A 23,846-nucleotide genomic window follows, 5' to 3' on the forward strand; every position below is an offset into this window, starting at 1 on the left:
AAGGCAGCATTTGACTGAGTGTGGCATCAAGGAGCCCTAGCAAAACTGGAGTCAATGGGAATCAGAGGGAAAACTCTCCACCGGTTGGAGTCATACCCAACACAAAGGAAGATAGTTGTGGTTGTTGGAGGTCAATCATCTCAGTCCCAGGACATTACTGTAGGAGTTCCTCAGGGTAGTGCCCTAGGCCCGATCATCTACAGCTCCTTCATCAATGACCTTCCCTCCATCATAATGTCAGAAGTGGGGATGTTTGCTAATGATTGCACAATGTTCAGCACCATTCATGACTCCTCAGATACTGAAGTAGCCCGTGTCCATATGCAGCAAGACCTGAACATCCAGGCTTGGGCTGATGAGTAGCAAGTAACACTTGCATCACACAAATACCAGCCAATGACCATCTCAAACAAGAGAGAATCTAACGATCTCCTCTTGACATTCAATGGCATTACCATTGCTGAATCCCCAACTCTCATATCCTGGGGGTCACCATTGACCAGAAACTGAACTGGACCAGCCACATAAATGCTGTGGCTACAAGAGCAGATCAGAGGCTGGGACTGCAGCGGGTAACATACCTCCCCACTGCCTGTCCACCATCTACAAGGCACAAGTCAGGAGTGTGATAGAATACTCTCCACTTGTCTGGATGGGTGCAGCTCCAACAACACTCAAGAAGCTCGACACCATCCAGGACAAACCAGCCCGCTTGATTGGCACCTCATCCACCACCTTCAACATTCACTCCCTTCATTCAAATGCTGTAAAAGAGTGGCATAAGTGAAAACCCTGAGTTAGGGGAAATGCATAAGAGGAAAAGAAATAAGTTAAAAAGGCTTACAGAAAAATTTAAAACCGCTGTGAGAAAGAATAGGTGCCATGTTCTGTTTTTAAGGGAAAGGTAACTGGGTTTTGTTTTCACTGTCTGTTTATGCAAATGGTGGGAAGCTTCCTGTGAATGAACGCTTTTCCATGTCGGCATGCCTATGAAAGCTTCTCTGCAGAGCTGAAAGTCGTGAACCCTTTGCAGTTTGACCTTTAATGTTGGAAGCACAAGTTTGCCACCTGTGCTCTCTGTGTATCAGTACATGCGTGTATTTTTGTAGGAAACTTGAATCACGTTTTGGTTGTGAGTTGGTTGAAACTGTGTGTTCCTTGGGCTCGAGACCTAGAATATAACACAGATTTGTGGCACGTTGAATTCATAACGCATTACAAGAATCAATATTTCTAAGTTGCATAGCAGTAAAACTGAGTACTGTAGCAGTATGAAAACTGTGAATGTGATTGTTAACTCTGTTCATTTCAGTTCAAGATTGTGCATCCAGTGCTGGACAAATATAAAAACTGAATTACGTATTAATTTAAAGATACTTGTGTGGGTTATATTTTTAATCTAAAATTTAGTTTTGCAGCTGCGAAAGGCACCAAAAAGAGTTTGTTTTGCAAAATATAAGCTTCAGCCTTGAAGATGTCTGGTAGAAATCCAATTTTAATTTTTCAAAACACTTTGCTAAAATTGGACGAGGGTTTTAAAAAAGCTGCTCTTGTTTTCTGGCAGCTTGGATTAAAGAATGTCTCACTGACTGTTCTTCCAAATGAGGTTAAGCAGCAAACATCAGAAATTGAATACTGGTTTAAGGGAGGAAAAGGATAAATAATGGGAGATATGGGAAAGATTCTGTCCCCTGTACTACTGTTAAAGGACTACAAGGTTGCAGTGTTGTCTATTTAAAACACTGGTATCAATGCTTGGAGCTCACAAGCTGTGAAAGCTTCCCTGTCGTTAACACTTTCTGGTGTGAGAATATTGAAGGTATCATTTAACTGTGAAAGCTAACTTTTTCTTTAGTTTTGTTTTCTCCTTAGTTTTATTGCAATCATTTGGAAAGGCTCCTGAAGAAAGAACAGCGAAAATGACGTAATTTGCCTTTTCTTTGCAAAGCACATGCTATTATGAACTGCATTCAGCGAATAAATGTTGGTTTGAATTAAATAAGAAGCATTAAGGGCAACTAATCTGTTAAGCTGTGCAAAATCAAATTTCATTGGAGCCACAATTAAATTCTGGTTCCGAAGAAGGGTCACTGATCCGAAACGTTAACTCTGCTTCTCTTTCCACAGATGCTGCCAGACCTGCTGAGTGAATCCAGCATTTCTTGTTTTTGTTTCAGATTTCCAGCATCCGCAGTATTTTGCTTTTATTAAATTCTGGTTATTATGTGAGAATATGTAGGAGGCTTTAGATCCGGACTCAAGGTTTTTGCATATATGACATTGGCAGTATTGTATTTTAAATGTTTAATCATGTGAATTGAAATTTGGAATATTTGAAGTGATTCTGGTTGTTTAATCATCTTGGTTGTACCAAAAAAAAATCTTGGTTTGGAAACCTCTTACAAAAAATACATTTGGAAACAATTTGAGTTTAACCTAAAATGCTGCCTTCCCTGATGAGAAGCTTTTCTTTTTCTTTGAAGTTGATAATGTTACAAATAATTTTTATTGTTTCAATCCCTAAGGATAACATTTGCTCAAAGTTGAAGAAAATATACCAAATGAATAGAAAATAAAGTTTAAAATGGAGTTGGTTCTTTCTCGATTGTGGAAATTTTAAAAAACAGACAAAGTGACCCAATTGTTTGCGGATCAGAAGTTTCCTCCGCCCCCTTGCACAAAAGCAGCAAAGTTAATATCTTTATGATGACGGCTGCTTTTTAAAAATTCACCACACAACTTTTGTGTCACTGAATGTAAATTCATATTATTAATCGATTTCATTTTATATTTATTTATTATAGTGATTATATATATATAATTATTAATTATACGATTGGATAAATTACCTCATTGTGCTCTTGGACTCTCGGTGTTTTTTTGAAAACAGATAACTTGCTGGACCACAGGAATACCAATACTGCAGCAAGAAATTCAGCATTTTTTTTTTGAAGAATGTAAAAGCTTATCTGCAGACATCAAATGTCACAGCATGGTGATGATTTGGACTAAAGGCTTTGCCTTTCAAAGATTTGATCTTAACCCATTCAGGCTATTTGTTATCTTCTGGGGCTCAATTTTATGAGCCCTCTAAGGATGGGCAGGGTTTGGAGGTCGGGAGGCATAAAATTGCAAGGGAAGGCAGCGTGTGGCATGCCCGTTGCCTTTCTGATGCAATTGAATTTAGTCCAGGGAAGGTCAAGGATGGCCTTCCTGTCCGGAGGTCAATTAAAGCCCTTAAGTGGTCAATTTAAAGTCATTTAAGGGCCTCTTCCAGCTGCCCAGCAAAACCAGGCGGCATCCATGTGGGCTGGTGTGAGGCAGGGGGGGTGCGGGGGTGGCTTCCTCCGTGGGCAATCTGTGGCCCACAGAGGTCCAGCACTGGCAAAGGCTGCCCCAGTGACACCACTCACTCCCCTGCCCTCAAAAACCTGCGTTACTGGCCCCGGTGAGCCTGCCCCCACTTAGCTGCAGTCTGGTGCTCCATGACTGCTCCTGGCCACTGCTCCCAATGGCACGACTAGGACTGTTGAGTTGTCGGTCCTCTGATTGGCAAACAGCTCTTGGAGATGGGATCTCCATCCTTAAAGGGACAGGGACCCTGGCACCGGAAGTTAATTGCCTGAGCGCTGTGAAATGTAGACAGGGTCCCCCCAAAACGGCCGAGGTGAGGTTTTCCTCACCTTTTTAACCCACTGTCAGGACCCCTGTTGACTGCATAAAATCCAGCACAAAGTACTTGAGAAGGGGGGGATATAGAAGTTACTTCCAAACTAGTTTCAAGCACATCTGTCTTGAATGTAAAACACCATGTAAAATCACCAAGCCTGGGCATCATGGTTTCTGAGATTGGAATTGATTAAATAAATTAGAAATAAAGTAGGAAAACATTTAGGGGACAGTGATCATTGTATCACAAGGTTTAGGTTGGTTATGGAAAAGAACAAAGAACAATCTAGAGTAAGAATAATTAATCATGGGAAAGCCAACTTCAATGGGGTAAGAATGGATCTGGGCCGAATAAATTGGAATCAAAGGTTGGCAGGAGAAACAGCAGCTGAACAATGGGCGACCTTCAAATAAGAGATAGTTCGGGCACAGTTAAGGTATATTCCCTCAAAGGGGAAAGTTAGGGCAAACAAAACCAGAGCTCCCTGAATGACAAAAGAGATAGCGATGAAGAAGAAGAAGAAAAAGTGTGCTTATGACACGTCAGGTAGATAATACAATGGAGAACCAGGCTGATTATAGGAGATTCAGAGCATTTTTTTTATTCATTCATGGGACGTGGGCATCACCGGCTATGCCAGCATTTATTGCCCATCCCTAATTGCCCTCGACGAGGTTGTGGTGAGCTGCCTTCTTGAACCGCTGCAGTCCATGTGAGGTAGGTACACCCACAGTGCTGTTAGGAAGGGAGTTCCAGGATTTTGACCCAGCGACAGTGAAGGAATGGCGATATAGTTACAAGTCAGGATGGTGTGTGACTTGGATGGGAACTTGCAGGTGGTGATGTTCCCATGCATCTGCTGCTCTTGGCCTGCGAGGTGGTAGAGGTTGGGGGTTTGGAAGGTGCTGTCGAAGGAGCCTTGGTGCATTGCTGCAGTGCATCTTGTAGATGGTACACACTGCTGCCACTGTGCATCGGTGGTGGAGGGAGTGAATGTTTGTGGATGGTGTGCCAATCAAGCGGGCTGCTTTGCCCTGGATAGTGTTGAGCTTCTTGAGTGCTGTTGGAGCTGCACCCATCCAGGCAAGTGGAGAGTATTCCATCGCACTCCTGACTTGTGCCTTGTAGATGGTGGACAGGCTTTGGGGAGTCAGGAGGTGAGTTACTCGCCGCAGGATTCCTAGCCTCTGACCTGCTCTTGTAGCCATGGTATTTATATGGATACTCCAGTTCAGTTTCTGGTCAATGGTAGCCCCTAGGATGTTGTGAGGGATTCAGCAATGGTAATGCCATTGAATGTCAAGGGGAGATGGTTAGATTCTCTCTTATTGGAGGTGGTCATTGCCTGGCACTTCTGTGGCACGAACGATACTTGCCACTTATCAGGCCAAGCCTGGATATTGTCCAAGTCTTGCTGTATTTCTACATGGACTGCTTCAGTATTTGATGAGTCGCGAATGGTGCTGAACATTGTGTAATCATCAGCAAACGTCCCCACTTCTGACCTTATGATTGAAGGAAGGTCATTGATGAAACAGCTGACGATGGTTGGGCCTAGGACACTACCCTGAGGAGCTCCTGCAGTATGTCCTGGAGCTCAGATGATTGACCTCCAACAAGCACCACCATCTTCCTTTGCACTGGGTATGACTCTAAACAGCAGAGAGTTTTCCCCTGATTCCCACTGACTCCAGTTTTGCTGGGGCTCCTTGATGCCATACTTGGTCAAATGCTGCCTTGATGTCTAGAGCAGTCACTCTCACCTCACCTCTTGAGTTCAGCTCTTTTGTCCATGTTTGAACCAAGGCTGTAATGAGGTCAGGTGCTGAGTGGCCCTGTCGGAACCCAAACTGGGTATCACTGAGCAGGTTATTGCTAAGCAAGTCCTGCTTGATGGCACTGTTGATGACACCTTCCATCACTTTGCTGATGATTGAGAGTAGACTGATGGGGCGGTAATTGGCCAGGTTGGACCTGTCCTGCCCTTTGTGTACAGGACAGACCTGGGCAATTTTCCACATTGCCAGGTAGATGCTGGTGTTGTAGCTATACTGGAACAGCTTGGCTAGGGGCGCGGCAAGCTCTGGAGCACAGGTCTTCAGTACTATTGCTGGAATATTGTCAGGATCCATAGCCTTTGCAGTATCCAGTGCCTTCAGTCGTTTCTTGATATCATGCGGAGTGAATCGAATTGGCTGAAGACTGGCATTTGTGATACTGGGGACTTCAGGAGCTGGCCGAGATGGATCATCAACTTGGCACTTCTGGCTGAATTTGTTGCAAATGCTTCTGCCTTATCTTTCGCACTGATGTGCTGGGCTCCCCCATCATTGAGGATGGGGATATTTGTGGAGCCACCTCCTCCAGTTAGTGGTTTAATTGTCCACCACCATTCATGGCTGGATGTGGCAGGACTGCAGAGCTTAGATCTGATCCCTTGGTTATGGGATCACTTAGCTCTGTCTATCGCATGCTGCTTATGCAGTTTGGCATGCAAGTAGTCCTGGGTTGCAGCTTCACCAGGTTGACACCTCATTTTGAGGTATGCCTGGTGCTGCTTCTGGCATGCCCTCCTGCACTCTTCATTGAACCAGGGTTGGTCTCCTGGCTCGATGGTAATGGTAGAGTGGGGGATATGCCGGGCCAAGAGTTTACAGATTGTGGTTGAGTACAATTCTGCTGCTGCTGATAGCCCACAGCGTCTCATGGATGCCCAGTTTTGCATTGCTAGATCTGTTCGAAATCTATCCCATTTAGCACAGTGATAGTGCCACACAACACGCCGGACGGTATCCTCAATGTGAAGGTGGGACTTCGTCTCCACAAGGACTGTGCGGTGGTCACTCCTACCACTACAGTCATGGACAGATGCATCTGCGGGAGGCAGATTGGTGAGGACAAGGTCAAGTATGTTTTTCCCTCGTGTTGGTTCTCTCACCACCAGCTGCCGCTGACCCAGTCTTGCAGCTATGTCCTTTAGTACTCGGCCAGCTCGGTCAGTAGTGGTGCTACCGAGCCATTCTTGGTGATGCACATTGAAGTCCCCCACCCAGAATACATTCTGTGCCCTTGCCACCCTCAGTGCTTCCTCCAAGTGATGTTCAACATGGAAGTGTACTGACTCATCAGCTGAGGGAGAGCGGTAGGTGATAATCAGTAGGAGGTTACCTTGCCCATGTTTGACCTGATGCCATAAGACTTCATGGGGTCCGGAGTCGATGTTGAGGAGTCCCAGGGCAACTCCCTCCCTACTGTACACCACTGTCCCACCACCTCTGCTGGATCTGTCCTGCCGGTGGGACAGGACATACTCAGGGATAGTGATTGCAGTGTCTGGGACATTGTCTGTAAGGTATGATTCCATGAGTATGACTATGTCAGGCTGTTGCTTGACTAGTCTGTGGGACAGCTCTCCCAACTTTGGCACCCAGATGTTAGTAAGGAGGACTTTGCAGGGTGGACAGGGCTGGGTTTGCCATTGTCGTTTCCGGTGCCTAGGTCGATGCCGGGTGGTCCGTCCGGTTTCATTCCTTTTTATTGACTTCGTAGCGGTTAGGTACAACTGAGTGGCTTGCTAGGCCATTTCAGAGGGCATGTAAGAGTTAACATTGCTGTGGGTCTGGAGTCACATATAGGCCAGATCAGGTACGGACAGCAGATTTCCTTCTCTAAAGGACATTATTGAACCAGATGGGTTTTTACAACAATCGACAATGATTTTCATGGCCATCATTAGACTAGCTTTTAATTCCAGATTTCTGAATTAAATTTAAATTTCATCTTCTGCTGTGGTGGGATTCGAACCCATGTCCCCAGATCAATACCCTGGGTCTCTGGGTTACTAGTCGAGTGATAATACCACTATGCCACCGCCTCCCAAGGCAAGACAAATAAGAGAAGCAAAGAGAGAGTATGAAAAGAGACTGGCAGCTAACATAAAATGGAATTGCAAAGTCTTCTATAGACATATAAATAATAAAAGGGTGGTAAAATGTGGAGTAAAGCCGAAGAGAGAGCAACAGGGGGATCTACGCATGGATGCAGGGGGAATTACTGAGAATACTTTGCATCTGTCTTTACCAAGGAAGAAGATGCTATAGTACAAGAATTCAAAATTGATAAGGCGGAGATATTAGATAAGCTGTCTATACTTAAAGTGATAACGCACCAGGGCCGGATGAGATGCAGCCAAGGATACTGAGGCAAGTGAGAGTGGAAATTGCGGAGGCCCTGGTGATAATTTTTCAGTCTTTCTTAGACTCGGGGTGGTTTCAGAGGACTGGAAAATTGCAAATGTTACACCCTTGTCCAGAAATGCATGTAGAGATAAGCTTCAGGCCAGTCAGTTTAACTTCGGTGGTAGAGTAACCTCTCGAAACAATAATTAAGGACAAAGTTAATAGTCACAGACAAATGTAGGTTAATTATGAAAGCCAGCATGGATTGGTTAAGGGAAAATCATGTTTAACCAACTTGCTGGAGTCTTTTGAGGAGATAACAGAGAGGGTTGATGAGAGCAATGTTGTTGATGTGGTGTACATGGACTTCCAAAAGCCATTTAAAATAATGCTGCACAACAGACCTGTGAGCAAAATTATAGCTCATGGAATAAAAGGGACAGTAGCAACATGGATATGAAATTGGCTGAGTCACAGGAAACAGAAATTAGGAGTAATGGATGTTCTTCGGGCTGAAGGAAGATTTGTAGTGGAGTTCCCCAAGGGTCAATGTTGGAACCCTTGCTCTTCCTGATAGATATATTAATGACCTAGACCTTGGTGTGCAGAGCACAATTTCAAAATCTGCAGATGTTACAAAACTTGGAACAATAGTGAACTGTGAGGAGGATAGTGTAGAACTTCAAAAAGACATAAACAAATTGGTGGAATGGGTGGACAAGTGGCAGATGAAGCTCAATGCGGAGAAATATGAAGTGATTCATTGTGGTAGGAAGAGCATGGAGAGACAATATAACATAAAGGGTACAACTCTAAAGGCACTTAATGCCTGACCGAGGGACCTGGCATCGGGAAGGTGGTCCCACTGAGAGCCATCCCCTTGACCCCCCTACACACCCCTCCCCTGCAACCTCCACCCTACGAAACTCCTCCTGCTGAGACATACCTGTGGCCTGGTTCCAGGGTCTCTGGTAAGTGCTGTACCGGCAGCAGCCACTGCCTCCGCTCTGTTAAAGAGCTGCTGACGTCTGAGTGGCTGGCTCAGAGGGCGGGACGTCCACGCTGGAGTTAATTGCCTGAAAAGGGAAGGGCCACCGCTGTCCATTTAAGTGGCACTTGATCTGGTGGGCATGCCCCACAGGAGGCGATGCAGGGGTCTCGCCGGTGTTTTTGCCAGTGGTCGAAACCCCCGCTGCCCGCATAAAATCCCAGACCATGTATGTAAATGTACAAGGTGTGGTTAATAAGATAGGTGGGCTACAAGCACAAATAGCTGGGTGGGAATATGATACTGTGGCAATAACAGAAATGTAGCTTAAAAATATTGAGGATTGGGTGCTTAATGTTCAAGGATACAAAAGGTTCAGAAAAGATAAAGAAGGAAAACGGGAGTTGGGGTGGCAGTGCTGATTATGGAAGTAATGTTGGAAAGAGATGATAGTCATGAGGGGACTAGGACAGAATCAATTTGGTTACTGTTGAGAAGCAAAATGGATATGTTCATGTTACTGGAGGGGTATTCTTTTGGCCTCCAAATAGTGAGAGAGCGATAGAGGAGTAAATTTGCAGGGAAATCACAGAGATGTGCAAGACTATACAGTGGTGATATTTGTGACTTTAATTACCCAGATATCAATTGGTATAATGTTAGAGTGAAGAAAAAGGAGAAAGATGAATTTCTAAAATGTGTTCAGGAGAACTCCCTTGATGAGTATGTTCTTGGTCTAACTGAGAAAGAGGCATTTCTGGATCTAGTGCTGGGGAATGAGGTGGGCCAAGTGAACCAAGTATCTGTGGGACAGCACTTTGTAAAGAGTGATCATCGTATCACAATGTTTAGTTTTGTAATGGAGAAGAGCAAGAAACAAACAATCTAAAGTAGAGCATCTAAATTGGAAGGGGATTAACTTCACTGGGATGAGAGGGGATTTAGTCAGGGTACAATGGAACCAAAGTTTGGCAAAAAAACCTATAACGGGAAAATGGGTGATCTTTAAGGATGAGATGTTTCAGGCACAGGCTAAGTACATTCCAACAAAAGGGAGGCAGGGGCACCAAAGCCAGGGCTTCTTTGATGACAAAGGAAATAGAGAATATGATGAAACAAAAAAAGAGGCTGTCTGATGCTTTGAGCGAAAACCAGGTCAAATACAATAAGTTGGGAGGAGAAGTAAAAAGGAAAACAAAACTGGCAAAGACAGAATATGAGAATAAAATGGCAGTTAACATAAAAGGGAACTCAATAATCTTCTACCGGCATGTAAATAGTAAGCGGATTGTAAGAAGCAGGGTACGGCTTATTCAGGACAAAGAAGGTGATATATACTTGGAGGGACAGGGCAAGGCTAGAATAATTCATGAGTACTTTGTATCGATGTGCACTAAGAGGATGCTGACAAAATATCGGTAGAAGCGGAGATGGTAGAGGTAATGGATGGGGTGAAAACTGATCGGCAGGATGTACTGGAAAGTATAGCTATGCTTAGAGTGGATAAGTTGCCTGGTCGTTATGGCTTGCTTCCCAGGTTGCTAAGGAAAGTGGGGGGTGAAAGGGCTTACCACAATCTTCCAATCTTCCCTATAGACGGGGATGGTGCCAGAGGACTGGAGAGTGGCAAATGTGACACCCCTATTCAAGAAAGGGTGTAAGGACATTCCTAGAAACTACAGGATAGTCAGTTTAACATCAATGGTGAGTAAGGTTTTAAAAATAATTGAGAAAAAATTAACAGCTCTTGGAGAGGTTTGAGTTAATTATGGAGAGCCTGCATGGATTTGTCAAAGGCAGATCACGTTTGACTAATCTGATAAAATTTTTGATGAAGTAACAAAGCAGGTTGATGAAGGGAATACAGTGAATGTTGTCTATATGGATTTTAAGAAAGCATTTGACAAAGTACTACATAAAAGGCTGGTTAAAAAAATTGAGGCTCTTGGAATAGGAGCGTCAGTGTCAGTTTGGATAAAAAAATTACCTTAACAAGCAGGGTGGATAAAGGGGAACCAGTAGATGTAGTGTATTTGGATTTCCACAAGATAAGAGCTCATGGTGTTCATGGTGTTCATATTAGCGTGGATCAAGGATTGGCTAACAGGAAACAGAGATTTGGGGTAAATTAGGCTTTTTCAGGTTGGCAAACTGTAACTAGTGGAATGCCACAGGGGTCAGTGCTGGGGCCTTAACTATTTACAATATATATTAATGACTTGGATGAAGGGACCAAGTGTATTGTAGCCAAATTTGCCTACGGTACAAAGATAGGTAGGAAAGCAAATGGTGAGGAAGACAAAAAGTGTCTGCAAAGAGATTTAGATAGGTTAAGTGAGTAGGCGAAAACTTGGCAGATGGAATATAGTGTGGGAAAATGTGAGGTTGTCCACTTTTGGCGGGAAGGATAGAAAAGCAGAATATTATTTACATGGAGAGAGACTGCAGAATGCTGCAGTACAGAGGGATCTGGGTGTCCTCATGCATGAATCACAAAAAGTTAGCATGCAGGTAGAGTAAGTAATAAGGAAGGCAAATGTAATGTTGGCATTTATTGCAAGGGGGATGGAGTATAAAAATAGGGAAGTCTTGCGACAACTGTACAGGGGATTGATGACACCACACCTCGAGTACTGCATACAGTTTTGGTCTCCTTACTTAAGGAGGTATATACTTGCATTGGAAGCAGTTCAGAAAAGGTTCACCAGGCTGATCCCTGGGATGAAAGGGGTAGCTTACGAGGAAAGGTTGAGCAGGTTGGGCCTATACTGACTGGAGTTTAAAAGAATAAGAGGTGATCTTATTGAAACATGTAAGATTCTGAGGAGGCTTTACAGGGTAGATGCTGAGAAGATGTTTCCCTTTGTGGGGGAATCTAGAACTAGGGGGCACAGTTTCAAGATAAGGGGTCTCCCTTTTAAGATGGAGATGAGGAGGAATTGTGGCTGAGGGATTTTAGCTACAGTGTTAGGTTGGAGAAGCTGGGGTTCTTGTCCTTGGAGAAAAGGAAATTGAAGGAAGATTTGATGGAGGTTTATATAAGGCAGACAAAGGAAAGCTCTTCCTATTAACTGATGGTATAAGGACTAGGGGACACAGATGTAAGGTTTGGGCAAGAGATACAGTGGGAATGTGAGGTAGAACTTTTTTTTACATAGTGAGTGGTAATGACCTGGAATTCACTGTCCACAAAGGTGGTGGAAGCAGAGATGACGAATGATTTCAAAAAGAAATTGGATGGGCACTTAAGGGAAATAAACTTGCAGGGATACGGGGATAGAGCAGGGGAATGGGACTGACTGAATTACTCTACAGAGAGCTGGCATGGACCCAATGGGCAGAATGGCTCCTTCTCTGCCATAATGACTCCATAACTCTACATTCATTTAGCCCGTGCAAATCTCAAATCATCTTTCAAGATCAGTTTAGTACTATGGATGAAGTCTTACCACCACTAATACAACAACTGAGTCAATGGAGAGGGGGTAAATCCAAATAACTGAAGTAAGGCACCATTTGATCCTACTGAGATTATAGTTGAATTGCACTACTAGTCTGAAGTGACAGCAAAGGAACATAGGAACATAGGAACAGGAGTAGGCCATTCAGCCCCTCGAGCCTGTCCTGCCATTCAATGAGATCATGGCTGATCCGCGGCCAAACTCCATATACCTGCCTTTGGCCCATATCCCTTAATATCTTTGCTTCACAAAAATCTATATATCGCAGATTTAAAATTAACTGTTCGAGCTTCAACTGCTGTTTGTGGGAGAGAGTTCCAAACCTCTACCACCCTTTGCGTGAAGAAGTGCTTCCTAACATCTCTCCTGAATGGTCTGGCCCTAATTTTTAGACAATGCCCCCTAGTTTTAGAATCTCCAACCAGCAGAAATAGTTTATCTTTATCTAGCCTGTCTTTTCCTGTTAATATCTTGAAGACTTCAATCAGATCACCCCTTAACCTTCTAAATTCTAGCGAAAACAGGCCTAATTTGTGTAATCTCTCCTCGTAACTTAACCCCTGTAGTCCAGTCATTCTTGTAAACCTACGTTGCACGCCCTCCAAGGCCAATATATCCTTCCTAAGGTGTGGTGCCCAGAACTGCTCACGGTACTCCAAGTGGGGTCTAACAGGGTTTTGTACAGCTGCAGCATAACCTCTGTGTCTTTGTACTCCAATCCTCTAGATATAAAGGCTAGCATTCCATTAGCCTTTTTTGATTATTTTCTGCACTTCCTCATGGCATTTTAAAGATCTATGCACCTGAACCCCCAAGTCTCTTTGGACATCCATTGTACTTAACCTCTTCCCATTTAGAAAGTACCCTGCTCTATCCTTTTTTGGTCCAAAATGGATAACCTCACACTTGCCCGCATTGAAATCCATCTGCCACAATTTTACCCATTCACCTAGTCTGTCAATATCTCTTTGCAATTTTATGCTATCATCTAGACTGTCTGCAATGCCGCCTAACTTTGTATCAGCAGCAAATTTGGATATATCACTTACTATGCCATCATCCAAGTCGTTAATGAATAATGGGAATAATTGAGGCCCCAACACAGATCCCTGCGGGACACCACTAGTCACATCCTGCCAATCAGAGTACTTACTTATTATCCCCACTCTCTGTCGCCTACCACTCAACCAACTTCCTAACCATGTCAATAATTTACACTCAACTCCATAGACTTCTACCTTAGTTAACAGTCTCTTATGTGGGACTTTATCAAATGCCTACTGGAAATCCATATAAATAACATCCATAGACATTTCCTGTCCACTACCTTAGTCACCTCTTCAAAAACTGCAATGAGATTTGTCAGGCATGACCTTCCCATCATGAATCCTCCAGCTGTAGAATGCAAAGCATAGCCAGTTAATGATCAAATTATACTGCAGTTTGGGCCTGGCTGTGAATCACGCTCTATGCGTATTTGCAGTTAAGCACAGATGTCAGTTCTTTCAGAGTCACAGGGCAGGATTTTCCTTCCAGGGTGGGAAACGAATGTCAGGATTGTTTCTGGATCCCGATCCCACACCAGGGGGAAGCACTCACAGCCCCAATTTTCACGGGGGTGGGCTGCTAATAGGATAGAGGACGGGTTGGACAGCCAATTTGGGGCCATGGGGGTGGGAACGGAGGTGGCACTGAAAAGAAGCGGGCCTGATTTAAACACAACATGACAGCCATTTCATAACATTACTTGCTGTTGAAAAGATGACTCAGAGAAGGCAGAGGTCTGGAACATGGAGCAGGGCAACCCTCATTTCACGGATGCGGACTTGGAAGTGCTCCTCGAGACAGTGAGGGAGAGGAGGGAAGTCCTTTTACAAGAGGGTGGCAGGAGAAGGCCACCCTCCCAAACCTAGCAGGCCTCCTTCGAGGTTTCTAACACTGTGAGCAGATGGAGTGTGGTGTGGAGAAACTAGGTCCAGTGCAGGAAAAGGTTCCATGGCCTTATTCGATCTGGCAAGGTGACTGCAACATAGAACCCTCAGGACAAGCCTCTGGGTATTCACCCTCTAGAAGACACTCCAGCTGAGGAACCTGAGTGCACATGTTGCTTCTGAACAGTGTACAAGTGTGCGCCTAGGGCACTTACTCCCCCTCAGAATGATTCAGAGTCATAGTGCTGTTAAGGTCCTGTCTGCACTGAAATATGCAGCTTCTAATGAATAGTAGCAGTTGACATTGGCCATTGGGAATAGCAGTGTCTGGTCTATCTCTCTCTTTTGCCCTTGCAGCAGAAACAGGCTCATAATGGCCTCAAGAGGGCCCAGATGGGAGGAGGGGTTCCATACCTGCACGTCATCACCACTATCGAGGAAGGAGCCATGGACATTGCCAGTGTTACGCCAATGTGCTTTGTTGAATAATAAATGTCTTTAATCCACTGACTGGAGATCTGAATTTATATAATTTTTTTAAAAAGACGTTTTAAAAAGACCAGCTAAAAGGATGACTTTTCTGGCAGCTTAAGATGGCCAGCTAATTTGCAACACTGTATCTTACACTGCAATGCTTGAGGAGGGAGACAAAATGTCTGCTCATGCCTCAGCAAGAACCAATACCAAGGATGTTTAAAGGAACTAACTGTTCTCTTTAGCAAGAGAGAAATACTGCTAACTGCCATGTTTTGAATCAGAGTGTGTGTCATGTGACAAGCCACTACCCAACTGTAGTTTTAAGCTTGTGTCTTTCTGCAGCAAAGCAAGGGAGAAGCAATTGGCCTCTAACATGTGCAGACCCTTAAGTGGGGGTCTCTCTCTCCATTCCAGCTTAAAAGCTTTCAAATCCTGCCTACTGACTGACCACCTTTGCATACTACAGCTACAATCAGAAACCCCTTTGGAGGAAATCATCCACATCGCTGTTTCCAAAAGTGCCACTGAACCAGTCGCCAACTCTTCAAACTAAAAACCTTAGGACCACCGAATTCAGCTAGAAGCCAGCCAAATCACCAAACCCTACAGACTGCATACCCCTTTTTCTCTACGGACTCTAACTCAACCAATCTACCTTTTCCCACTCTGTAACCTATTTGCGTGTGTGTAAACCTCCAGAGTTTGTGTGTGAATAAAAGTTGGCGCATTGTTTATTTTTTTTATCAGCTTGTTTTAGGTACAATAAAGTTAACCTCTTTCTTGGTTAACTCAAGGAAATCTGTCTGATCGGTTCTTGTTATGATCATAGCAAGTAAGGGCCTTCCCGCCCTGCCACCAATTGAGGCCCTTAAGTGGGCAATTAATGCCCAATTAAGGGCCTCAACTCACCACTGCTGGTATCAGCCCAGCGGTGGACAGGCCTGTGACCTGTCGCTGCACGGAAAGCATGCCAAACAAGCCCATTTGGGATGTCAGCCGGCTCCAGGGGTGGGTGGCCCTCACTAAAAAGCACTTAGTGCCTGATTGAGAAACTGGGCATCAGGAAAGTGGGGAAGGGACCTGCTGAGAGCCACCGCCCACCCTTGCTCCTGACCCCCCTACATCCCATCCCCCACAGTCCCCACCCCATGAAACCCCTCCCACCCTTCCTTAATTGTGGGCTGGGGCCAGCACCTCTGGTAAGTCCGTACTTACAGCAGCCACCGTCTCCGTAGTGGCGATGCTCAGTTAAAGAGCTACCAACTTCTCATTGACCAGCAGCTCTCAGCAGGTGGGATGTCCGTCACCGGGGTCCTTAATCCTGGAGAAGGCCCGCCACTATCCATTTAAGTGCCTACTTGACACATAATCTGGTGGGCCTTCCTCAGAGGAGGCAACGCAGGGCTTTCACCGGCGCTTTAGCCAGTAGTCAAATCTCTCGTCGCCAAAATAAAATCCCAGCCTATATGTGGAAAGTGACAGCCCATCACTTTGCAACTCATCCTAGTGGCATTGTTGCGATCACAAGCTCTTCATGTCAGGAAATCTTAAGGACAGATGAAATAAATACCAAACCACATCATGACTCTTTGCACTGGAAATGAATGCATCAATCTAATATGCTGGCCTTAAAAATTAATTGTAGCACTAGCTTACATATTTAACTTTAATTTGCTATTGAACAGTGGTTTAATTTGCTTTTGCTCAAAGATGCTTCAACATTATATGTTCTACACCCTGTGGCAATTCCATAAACAGCAAGGAGGAAAGCTTGATAAAGTATAGTCACGACACTTGCTTGCCTCCTACCTCCTGTTTGTACCTTCCTTGCCCTTCAGTTTTAATGGGGTATGCCTCTTATCTGGACTTTTTATTTTGTTATTGTAAAGGGAAGCTTTTTAAAATGTTGCAGAAATTATGCAGGCACCAACTTGCTCTGGGTTCACATTATGCATAGATGTAACATTCTGGTGCATGGACACTTAAAATTTTCAGAGAGAGGAATTATAAGAAAATAAGTTTCATTTTTGCTGATTGAAAGGGTGGTGTTACAGAGCAGAAGAGCAGTGAGATGGAAGTGGCCATGTCCATTCAACAAATCCACTGTTCTGTAGGTGCTATTATTTACAATTCTTTGCTATTTTGTCTTTCTTTGAGTTTGGTCAGGAGCTAAAACCCTCAAACAGTCACCAATGTAAAGTTGTACTGCCTGAATAAAGCAAACAAAGACCAGCAATTTGCCTCCTTCGGTACCAATATCATTTGAAAGAACAACAATAATAATTTACTTGCATTGGATTTGTTTTCATGACATCAGTAATCATATATTAAAAGTGCACTGTAAGAACCTCAACTGAGAAATTACATATTAACTTTGTTTCCCATGAACAGAAGTTTGACTATTACATAACCAAAGACAACAGCTGGCACTTACTTGAGAACTGGACAGCAAATCCTGATTTACTGATGAAGAAGTCAGTATCAAACTGGATTGTAATAAGGTTGAGAGTGCTGTGGATGTTGTCAGGAATAAGAGATCCACTGACTTCTTTCAGAAGCATCTCATTCTCAGGAGGACCATCCCACACTCGTAAAATGTCATGAGACGCCTCAGTATCAAAAGCAAGAAACTGAAGGCTGTAAAATGAAGAAAAATAATTATAAAAGACAAGCTAATTCTATGAGATTGATACAGTATTTACAACACTGCACAACCTGGCATATATTAAAATTGAAAGCACTGGGTTTACAATCTGTTTTTGGTGGGCTCAGGCACTCCTGCTCCTTCCAGCCTCACCAAATAGAAATTAGACATTTCCTGAGTGGTTTTGTGAGGAGCCCTCCAATGATCCCTCATAGGATCATCGACTTAGTCATTCACTGCCTGGTACAAATGTGAAGAGCCTGTATAACACAGGCTCCACCCATTTTTAAACTGAAAATTGCAACTGAGGTCCTGCGACCGGCTTAGGACCGCAATGTGAAGAGTTAAGCAACCTCCCATCTCTTTCAGGAAAGTTCATCTATTTATAGGGCTGCCTGGAAATTGCACCAGATGGGCCCAGGACATTCCCTGATTTTAAATTGTTGTCCGCCCATTTTTAAGGCGAGGAACGGGTGGGTGACAGCTGAAAATCATTCATTTGTTGTCTGGTGAATGAAAGAGAGTATTTTAATTCGAACCTTTATAGTGGCACTAATGCATTTATGAGGCAGTGGAATTGATTTTAACTGAATTGTTGGTTGTAAGGTATATATTACTCTATTTTACAGGTTGTCTTTTTGTTTCTGCCAAGTAGTTGCTCTTAATAATATCAGTGCTGTGGGTACATTCAAATAATAACTGCATATGAAGTTAAGCTATGAACATTGCTAAAATATGTTGGTAATTTTCACTAAAAATTCATGATGAATTCTTCATATTTTCACACTAGCCATTCTTGTGGGTGTTTGTGAAAGTGGCAATTAGTGCTCATTAATGGGAAATTTGGGCTGTGAGGTTCCAGATGTTAGGAACCAGGCTGAAATGGCCTAAATACGTTTTATTTAGGACTTTTGCAGCCGACAGTGTGAGGAGAGTTTTATCACTTCGGTGTAGGCTGGATTTACACCCAGGTCGCAGATGTGACAAAGTGCTATTCATCAAGTACCAAGTGCAAATGGCTTTCAGTGCTTCCCTTTCCAGGTGAAAATGTTTTGACCTGTTTACATTAAAATGTGCGATGTGATCAAATTTCTTTGGGTACCACATGGTTATGAGGTCAGCACTTCATACTCTTGCAAACAAGCTAGAAAAAGTTAAATGTTCCTGTTCCCATGCCCAGCTCGTTGCTTTCATATGTATTCTATGGAGCCTTTTGCCATGATAAATATTTTGATAGCCATGTAGGATTATGACATTTACTCAGATTAAGGAAAGGAACAGCTCTTAAAGACTTTCAAAGGAAAGTAAAATAGACTCAAAAAGGGAGAGACAAGGCTGTGAAAGTGTCTTGAAATAACATTATGGGAAACAGGGAAGAATGGCACAAGAGATGAACCACAAGGAAAAACAGATGAACGATAGATGGCATTTTAGTCACATGTAAGTTAAAGTTAAAGTTTTCAGGTTTATTTAACATGAGATAGAATAAAAATTAGTGTTTAGTGGACTCAACTGTGTCACAAAATGGGCTCTGATATATCAAAGTACGTCAGTAGAAATACAATTCTAATTTTGCCCCTTTTTGAGGTCAGCCCTCCCAGACACACATTATTGTTTAGTTGAAAGGACAGGTTGTCAACCTTTTTAACCAGTCCTTTGACAACATCACTCCAGAGCCAGCCATTAGGAAGCTAACTCTGCCCTCAATGTAAGCTCTTGAAACACAGCTGAGAGTTACATGACACTACATTTCACTTCTGTATAGTACAATGTATTTATGTGACATATGAAAGTGAGAAGATTCCAGCACATAAATTGTCAGCACATAATCTATTTGAGGTCAACAAAATGACACTCAAAACCTATTATGTCCTAATTGTTTTTCTCTTTTAAGGTGGCTTCACAAATAGTCTTATTTTGGATAATGGGCTAATGTAATTGAGACTTACTGCATTTCAGTGGTGCTCAACAACAGAAAAATGTATAATTTCCAGCTAAACATCCAAACACCATATTATGAAATATGTATGAACTCAATTACTCAGCAAAGGAATTCTTAACACATTAGAAATGAAGACGAAACAACTAGTTACTAAACAATCTTTGAGAAATAATTATCTGAATTATATGACACTGTGTGATTCCTTCGAATTCTGACACCTTTTAAAGTGCAAACATTTCAAAGAATTATAATGAACTAAACAGTAATCATCCAATTAACACATATTTACAGCTGCTTTGTACAGAACTATTTTTCCACAATATTTTCACTGAGTACGATAGTACCTGATAATATTTCCTGGATCCATTTCAATTGTCCAGATGCAGCGGAGATTATTGTCATATGGGAAAGGGTAACCAGGAGATAGGATCCTTCCAGATGATTCACCTTTGAACTGGCCTCCACATTCAGCTAATAGGGAAATAATATCATATCAGCTAACTTTTTGGTAACTGTGATAGCTTGGGATTTTTTGGTCATTTTTCTACAGAAAAGCTTTGGAACCGAGTTACCTTTTTTTAAAGCAAAGTGTATTTATGCAAGTACTTTAAAAAAAACAGAGACAAAAGTGGTTAGAGAAGCAGAGCCAACATTTCAGGTCAGTGACCTTTCATCAGAACTGGCAAAGGTTAGAAATGTAATAGGTTTTAAGCAAAAAAAGCAGGAGTGGGGCAAAAGAGAACAAAAGGTGTTGATAGGACAGAGGGTCACAGAGAATAACTGACCAGGAGGTCATGAGGAAAAAGGCAAAGGAAAGGTTTGGTGTAGTGAAAGACAAAGCGTTAGTACAGAGAGGGTGTTAAATAACAGAATAATGAAAGCCCTAGCCAAAAGTACAAACATGAAAAAGAAGTGGGCAAGCAAATGGTAAAAAAAATTGAATGATGAAACAAACTAAAATAAATAAAATAAAAGTAAAAAATAAAGCTAAAACTAAAAAAGGGGGGGCCAGTCATACTCTGAAATTATTGACGTCAATGTTCAGTCTGGTCGGCTGTAGCGTGCCTAATCGGTAAATGAGGTGCTGTTTCTTGAGCTTGTGTTGATGTTCACTGGAACACTGCAGCAAACCCAGGACAGAGATATGGGCATGAGAGCAGGGGGGTTTGTTGAAATGGCAAGCGACAGGAAGCTCGGGGTCATGTTTTCGGACTGAGCGGAGGTGTTCCGCAAAGCAGTCACCCACCTGCGTTTGGTCTCCCCAGTGTAGAGGAGACCACAGTGTGAGCAGTAAATACAGTATACTAAATTGAAAGAAGTACAAGTAAATCGCTGCTTCACCTGAAAGGAGTGTTTGGGGCCTTGGATAATGAGGAGAGAGGAGATAAAGAGGTAAGCCTCCTGCGATTGCATGGGAAGGTGCCACGGGTAGGGACGAGGTGTCGGGGGTAATGGAGGAGTGGACCACGGTGTCACAGAGGGAATAATCCCTTTGGAATGCTGACAGGCATGAGGAGGGGAAGAAGGGTGGTGGCATCACGCTGGACATGGCGGAAATGGCAGAGGATGATCCTTTGGATGTGGAGGCTGGTGGGTTGGAAAGTGAGGATAAGGGGAACCCTGTCGTGGTTCTGGGAAGGAGGGGAAGGAGTGAGGGCACAGATGTGGGAAATGGGCCGGACACGATTGAGAGCCCTGTCAACCACTGTGGGGGGGGAATCCTCGGTCGAGCAAAAAGGAAGACATATCAGAAGTGCTGCTGTGGAAGGTTGCATCATCAGAGCAGATGCATCAGAGATGGTGAAACTGGGAGAATGGAATGGCGTCCTTACAGGAGGCAGCGTGTGAAGAAGTGTCATCGAGGTACCTGTGGGAGTCGGTGGGTTTATAATGAATATTAGTAGACAGCCTATCCCCAGAGATGGAGTCAGAGGAGTCAAGGAAGGGAAGGGAAGTGTTGGAGATGGACCATGTAAATGTGAGAGAAGGGTGGACATTGGAAACAAAGTTGATAATGTTTTCCATTTCAGGGCGGGAGCAGGAAACAGCACCAATACAGGCATCAATCTACCGAAAAAAAGAGTTGGAGGAGGGGGCCTGAGTAGGACTGGAACAAGGAATGTTTGACATATTCCACAAAAAGACAGGCATAAGTAGGACCCATGTGGGTACCCATAGCAACACCTTTTACTTGAAGGAAGTAAGTGGAGTTGAAGGAGAAGTTGTTCAATGTGAGAAGAAGTTCAGCCAGGCGGAGGAGGGTGGTGGTGGATGGAGACTGGTTAGGCCTCTGTCCAATGAAGAAGCGGAGAGCCCTCAAACCATCCTGGGGGGTGATGGATGTGTAGAGAGATTGGACGTCCATAGTGAAGAGGAGGCTTTTAGGGCCAGAAATTAGATTTTTTTTTTGTCATGTGCCTACCCACTGTTTTCTGTTTCATGTTTGTGCTTTTGGCTAGGGCTCTCATTAGTCTGTTCATTTCACACCCTCTCTGCACTAATGCTTTGCCTTTCACTACACCATTAACACTCTCTTTGCCTTTGCCCCATGACCTCCTTGTCAGTTATTCTCTGTGACCCTCTGTCCTATCAACACCTTCTCTTTTGCCCCACCCCAGCTTTATTTCCTTAAAACATTTCTAACCTCTGCCAGTTTTGATGAAAGGTCACTGACCTGAAATGTTAACTCTGCTTCTCTCCCACAGATGCTACCAGGCACGTTGCGTATTTTCAGCACTTTTTGTTTTTATTTCAGATTTCCAGCATCTGCAGCATTTTGTTTTTATTTTATTAGACAAAAGTGGTTAAACTGCTACTGGTTAAGTACTGAAGAGCTTTCTTCAAAGAATCTACCAAAAAAAGTAATTTATTAGCCTATCTTGACAGTCAATAAATATCTCACACTCATCATGTTGGGAAATGTCTGATCCTGGTTGTTTGCAAGGATTCTCTGGCATAGTCCCCCGTCCTGCCCCCACTCCGTCCCTCCCATCTCCTACTTTCTGTTTGTGAACATGGAGATAAAAACAGAGACAGGGACATTCGGTGACAGTTAAGTTTTTAGAACAGAAAGCTGGTAGGGTAGTCTTTTGTTGGACTCAGAAGGTTAGAAGGCAGGAGGGCAATTAAAGTTATTTTGTTCAATTCATGTAGGGCAAGCCCTGATGTGGCATTGTGTACTGCGTTCATTATTTTTTTGATAATGCAAAGGTAAGCACTGACTGAACAAAGTAAGTCCAGTCACTTGCTGTGAAGTAAAGCAGCTTATTGATTCATATTTGATTTTGCATAACCCAGCTTTTTCTACATCCATCTTCAAAAGATTAAAGAGACATAGGTAGCCACATATGAAAGACAATAATATATAGTCCAAATCACAAGGAGGTACCATCTTTACAGCCCCGATCACTTTATCATATTTTTAGATATTGAACAATATGGCACAACTCTGAACAGTGCCCAGCACTGCTCTATCCAAGAGGATATCTAAGTCAAGACCCCAACCTTGTAACAGTAATAAAAGCCCACAATCTAACATAACCAAAACCGAAACCTTATAGTTATGGATTTCAAAGTATGAATGTATTATTCAAAAACTTACTTTTATTTATTTAGAGATACAGCACTGAAACAGGCCCTTCGGCCCACCGAGTCTGTGCCAACCAACAACCACCCATTTATATTAACCCTACAGTAATCCCATATTCCCTACCACCTATCTACACTAGGGGCAATTTTTACAATGGCCAATTTACCTATCAACCTGCAAGTCTTTGGCTGTGGGACGAAACCAGAGCACCCGGCGAAAACCCACACAGGCAGTACCCAGAATCGAACCCGGGTCCCTGGAGCTGTGAGACTGCGGTGCTAACCAGTGCGCCACTGTGCCGCCCATAAAAAAAAGCTGCTTATTTTTAGCATTATATTGCACTGTTCCAGGGATTCCATTATTCATATTTTAATATCTTGAATCAAAGTGCAAGAATAATCCTCTTTTAATTTGGCATTAAGAAACATGGGGCTGAATTTTACCAGCCCTTTGGGTATAGGCTGGGAGGTAGGAAGGCTGGCAAAATGCGCAAGAAGGTGTTGGTAGCATGCCTGACATCTTCCTGCTGCCATGCCATTTTGCCAGCAACAGGAAAGCTGCCAGACGACCTGCTCGCCCAGCGCCTAATTGAGCCACTTCCTGCCTCCCCTGGCATTTTACCAGTGACTGAGGCATGCCACTGTAAGGGAAGACAGCCAGGTAAACCCTGGTGACTACCCTATGGGCTCTGGGGGGGCGGGGCCTTCCTTTTTGGGCACTCTTTGGCCCATGGAGGGCCCCCTCAGCTGCAATAGCCACCCCATCCCCTCAGCGACCCATCCCTCGGGCCTACCTAACTGGCCCTGGCGTCCTCAGACCCCACTTACCTGACTTTGAAAGCGCACGGCCATTGATAAGCCTTCAATCTCCAGCTGCAATTCCAGCAGCAGCCACCGCTGGTGGTGGCACTGCTGAGGCTGCTGAGAGGCCAGCCCTCTCATTGAGCTGGCAGTTCTTGAGGGTGGG

The 23,846-nt window shown here is 43.7% G+C and overlaps 1 protein-coding gene across 1 annotated transcript in view; it reads right to left on the bottom strand.

The window, feature by feature from the left end:
• Window positions 1–23,846, bottom strand: part of csmd3b (CUB and Sushi multiple domains 3b) — a 2,327,439-nt gene that overhangs the window by 436,543 nt on the left and 1,867,050 nt on the right. The window contains exons 25-26 of the mRNA XM_068032163.1: window positions 19,636–19,762; window positions 17,140–17,342 (exon numbers count right to left, since the gene is read on the bottom strand). Of these exons, the coding sequence (XP_067888264.1) occupies window positions 17,140–17,342; window positions 19,636–19,762 (330 nt within the window). The remainder of the gene's footprint in view (window positions 1–17,139; window positions 17,343–19,635; window positions 19,763–23,846) is intronic.

The sequence above is a fragment of the Heterodontus francisci genome, chromosome 5 (assembly GCF_036365525.1).
Source record: "Heterodontus francisci isolate sHetFra1 chromosome 5, sHetFra1.hap1, whole genome shotgun sequence".
Classification (NCBI taxonomy): domain Eukaryota; kingdom Metazoa; phylum Chordata; class Chondrichthyes; order Heterodontiformes; family Heterodontidae; genus Heterodontus; species Heterodontus francisci.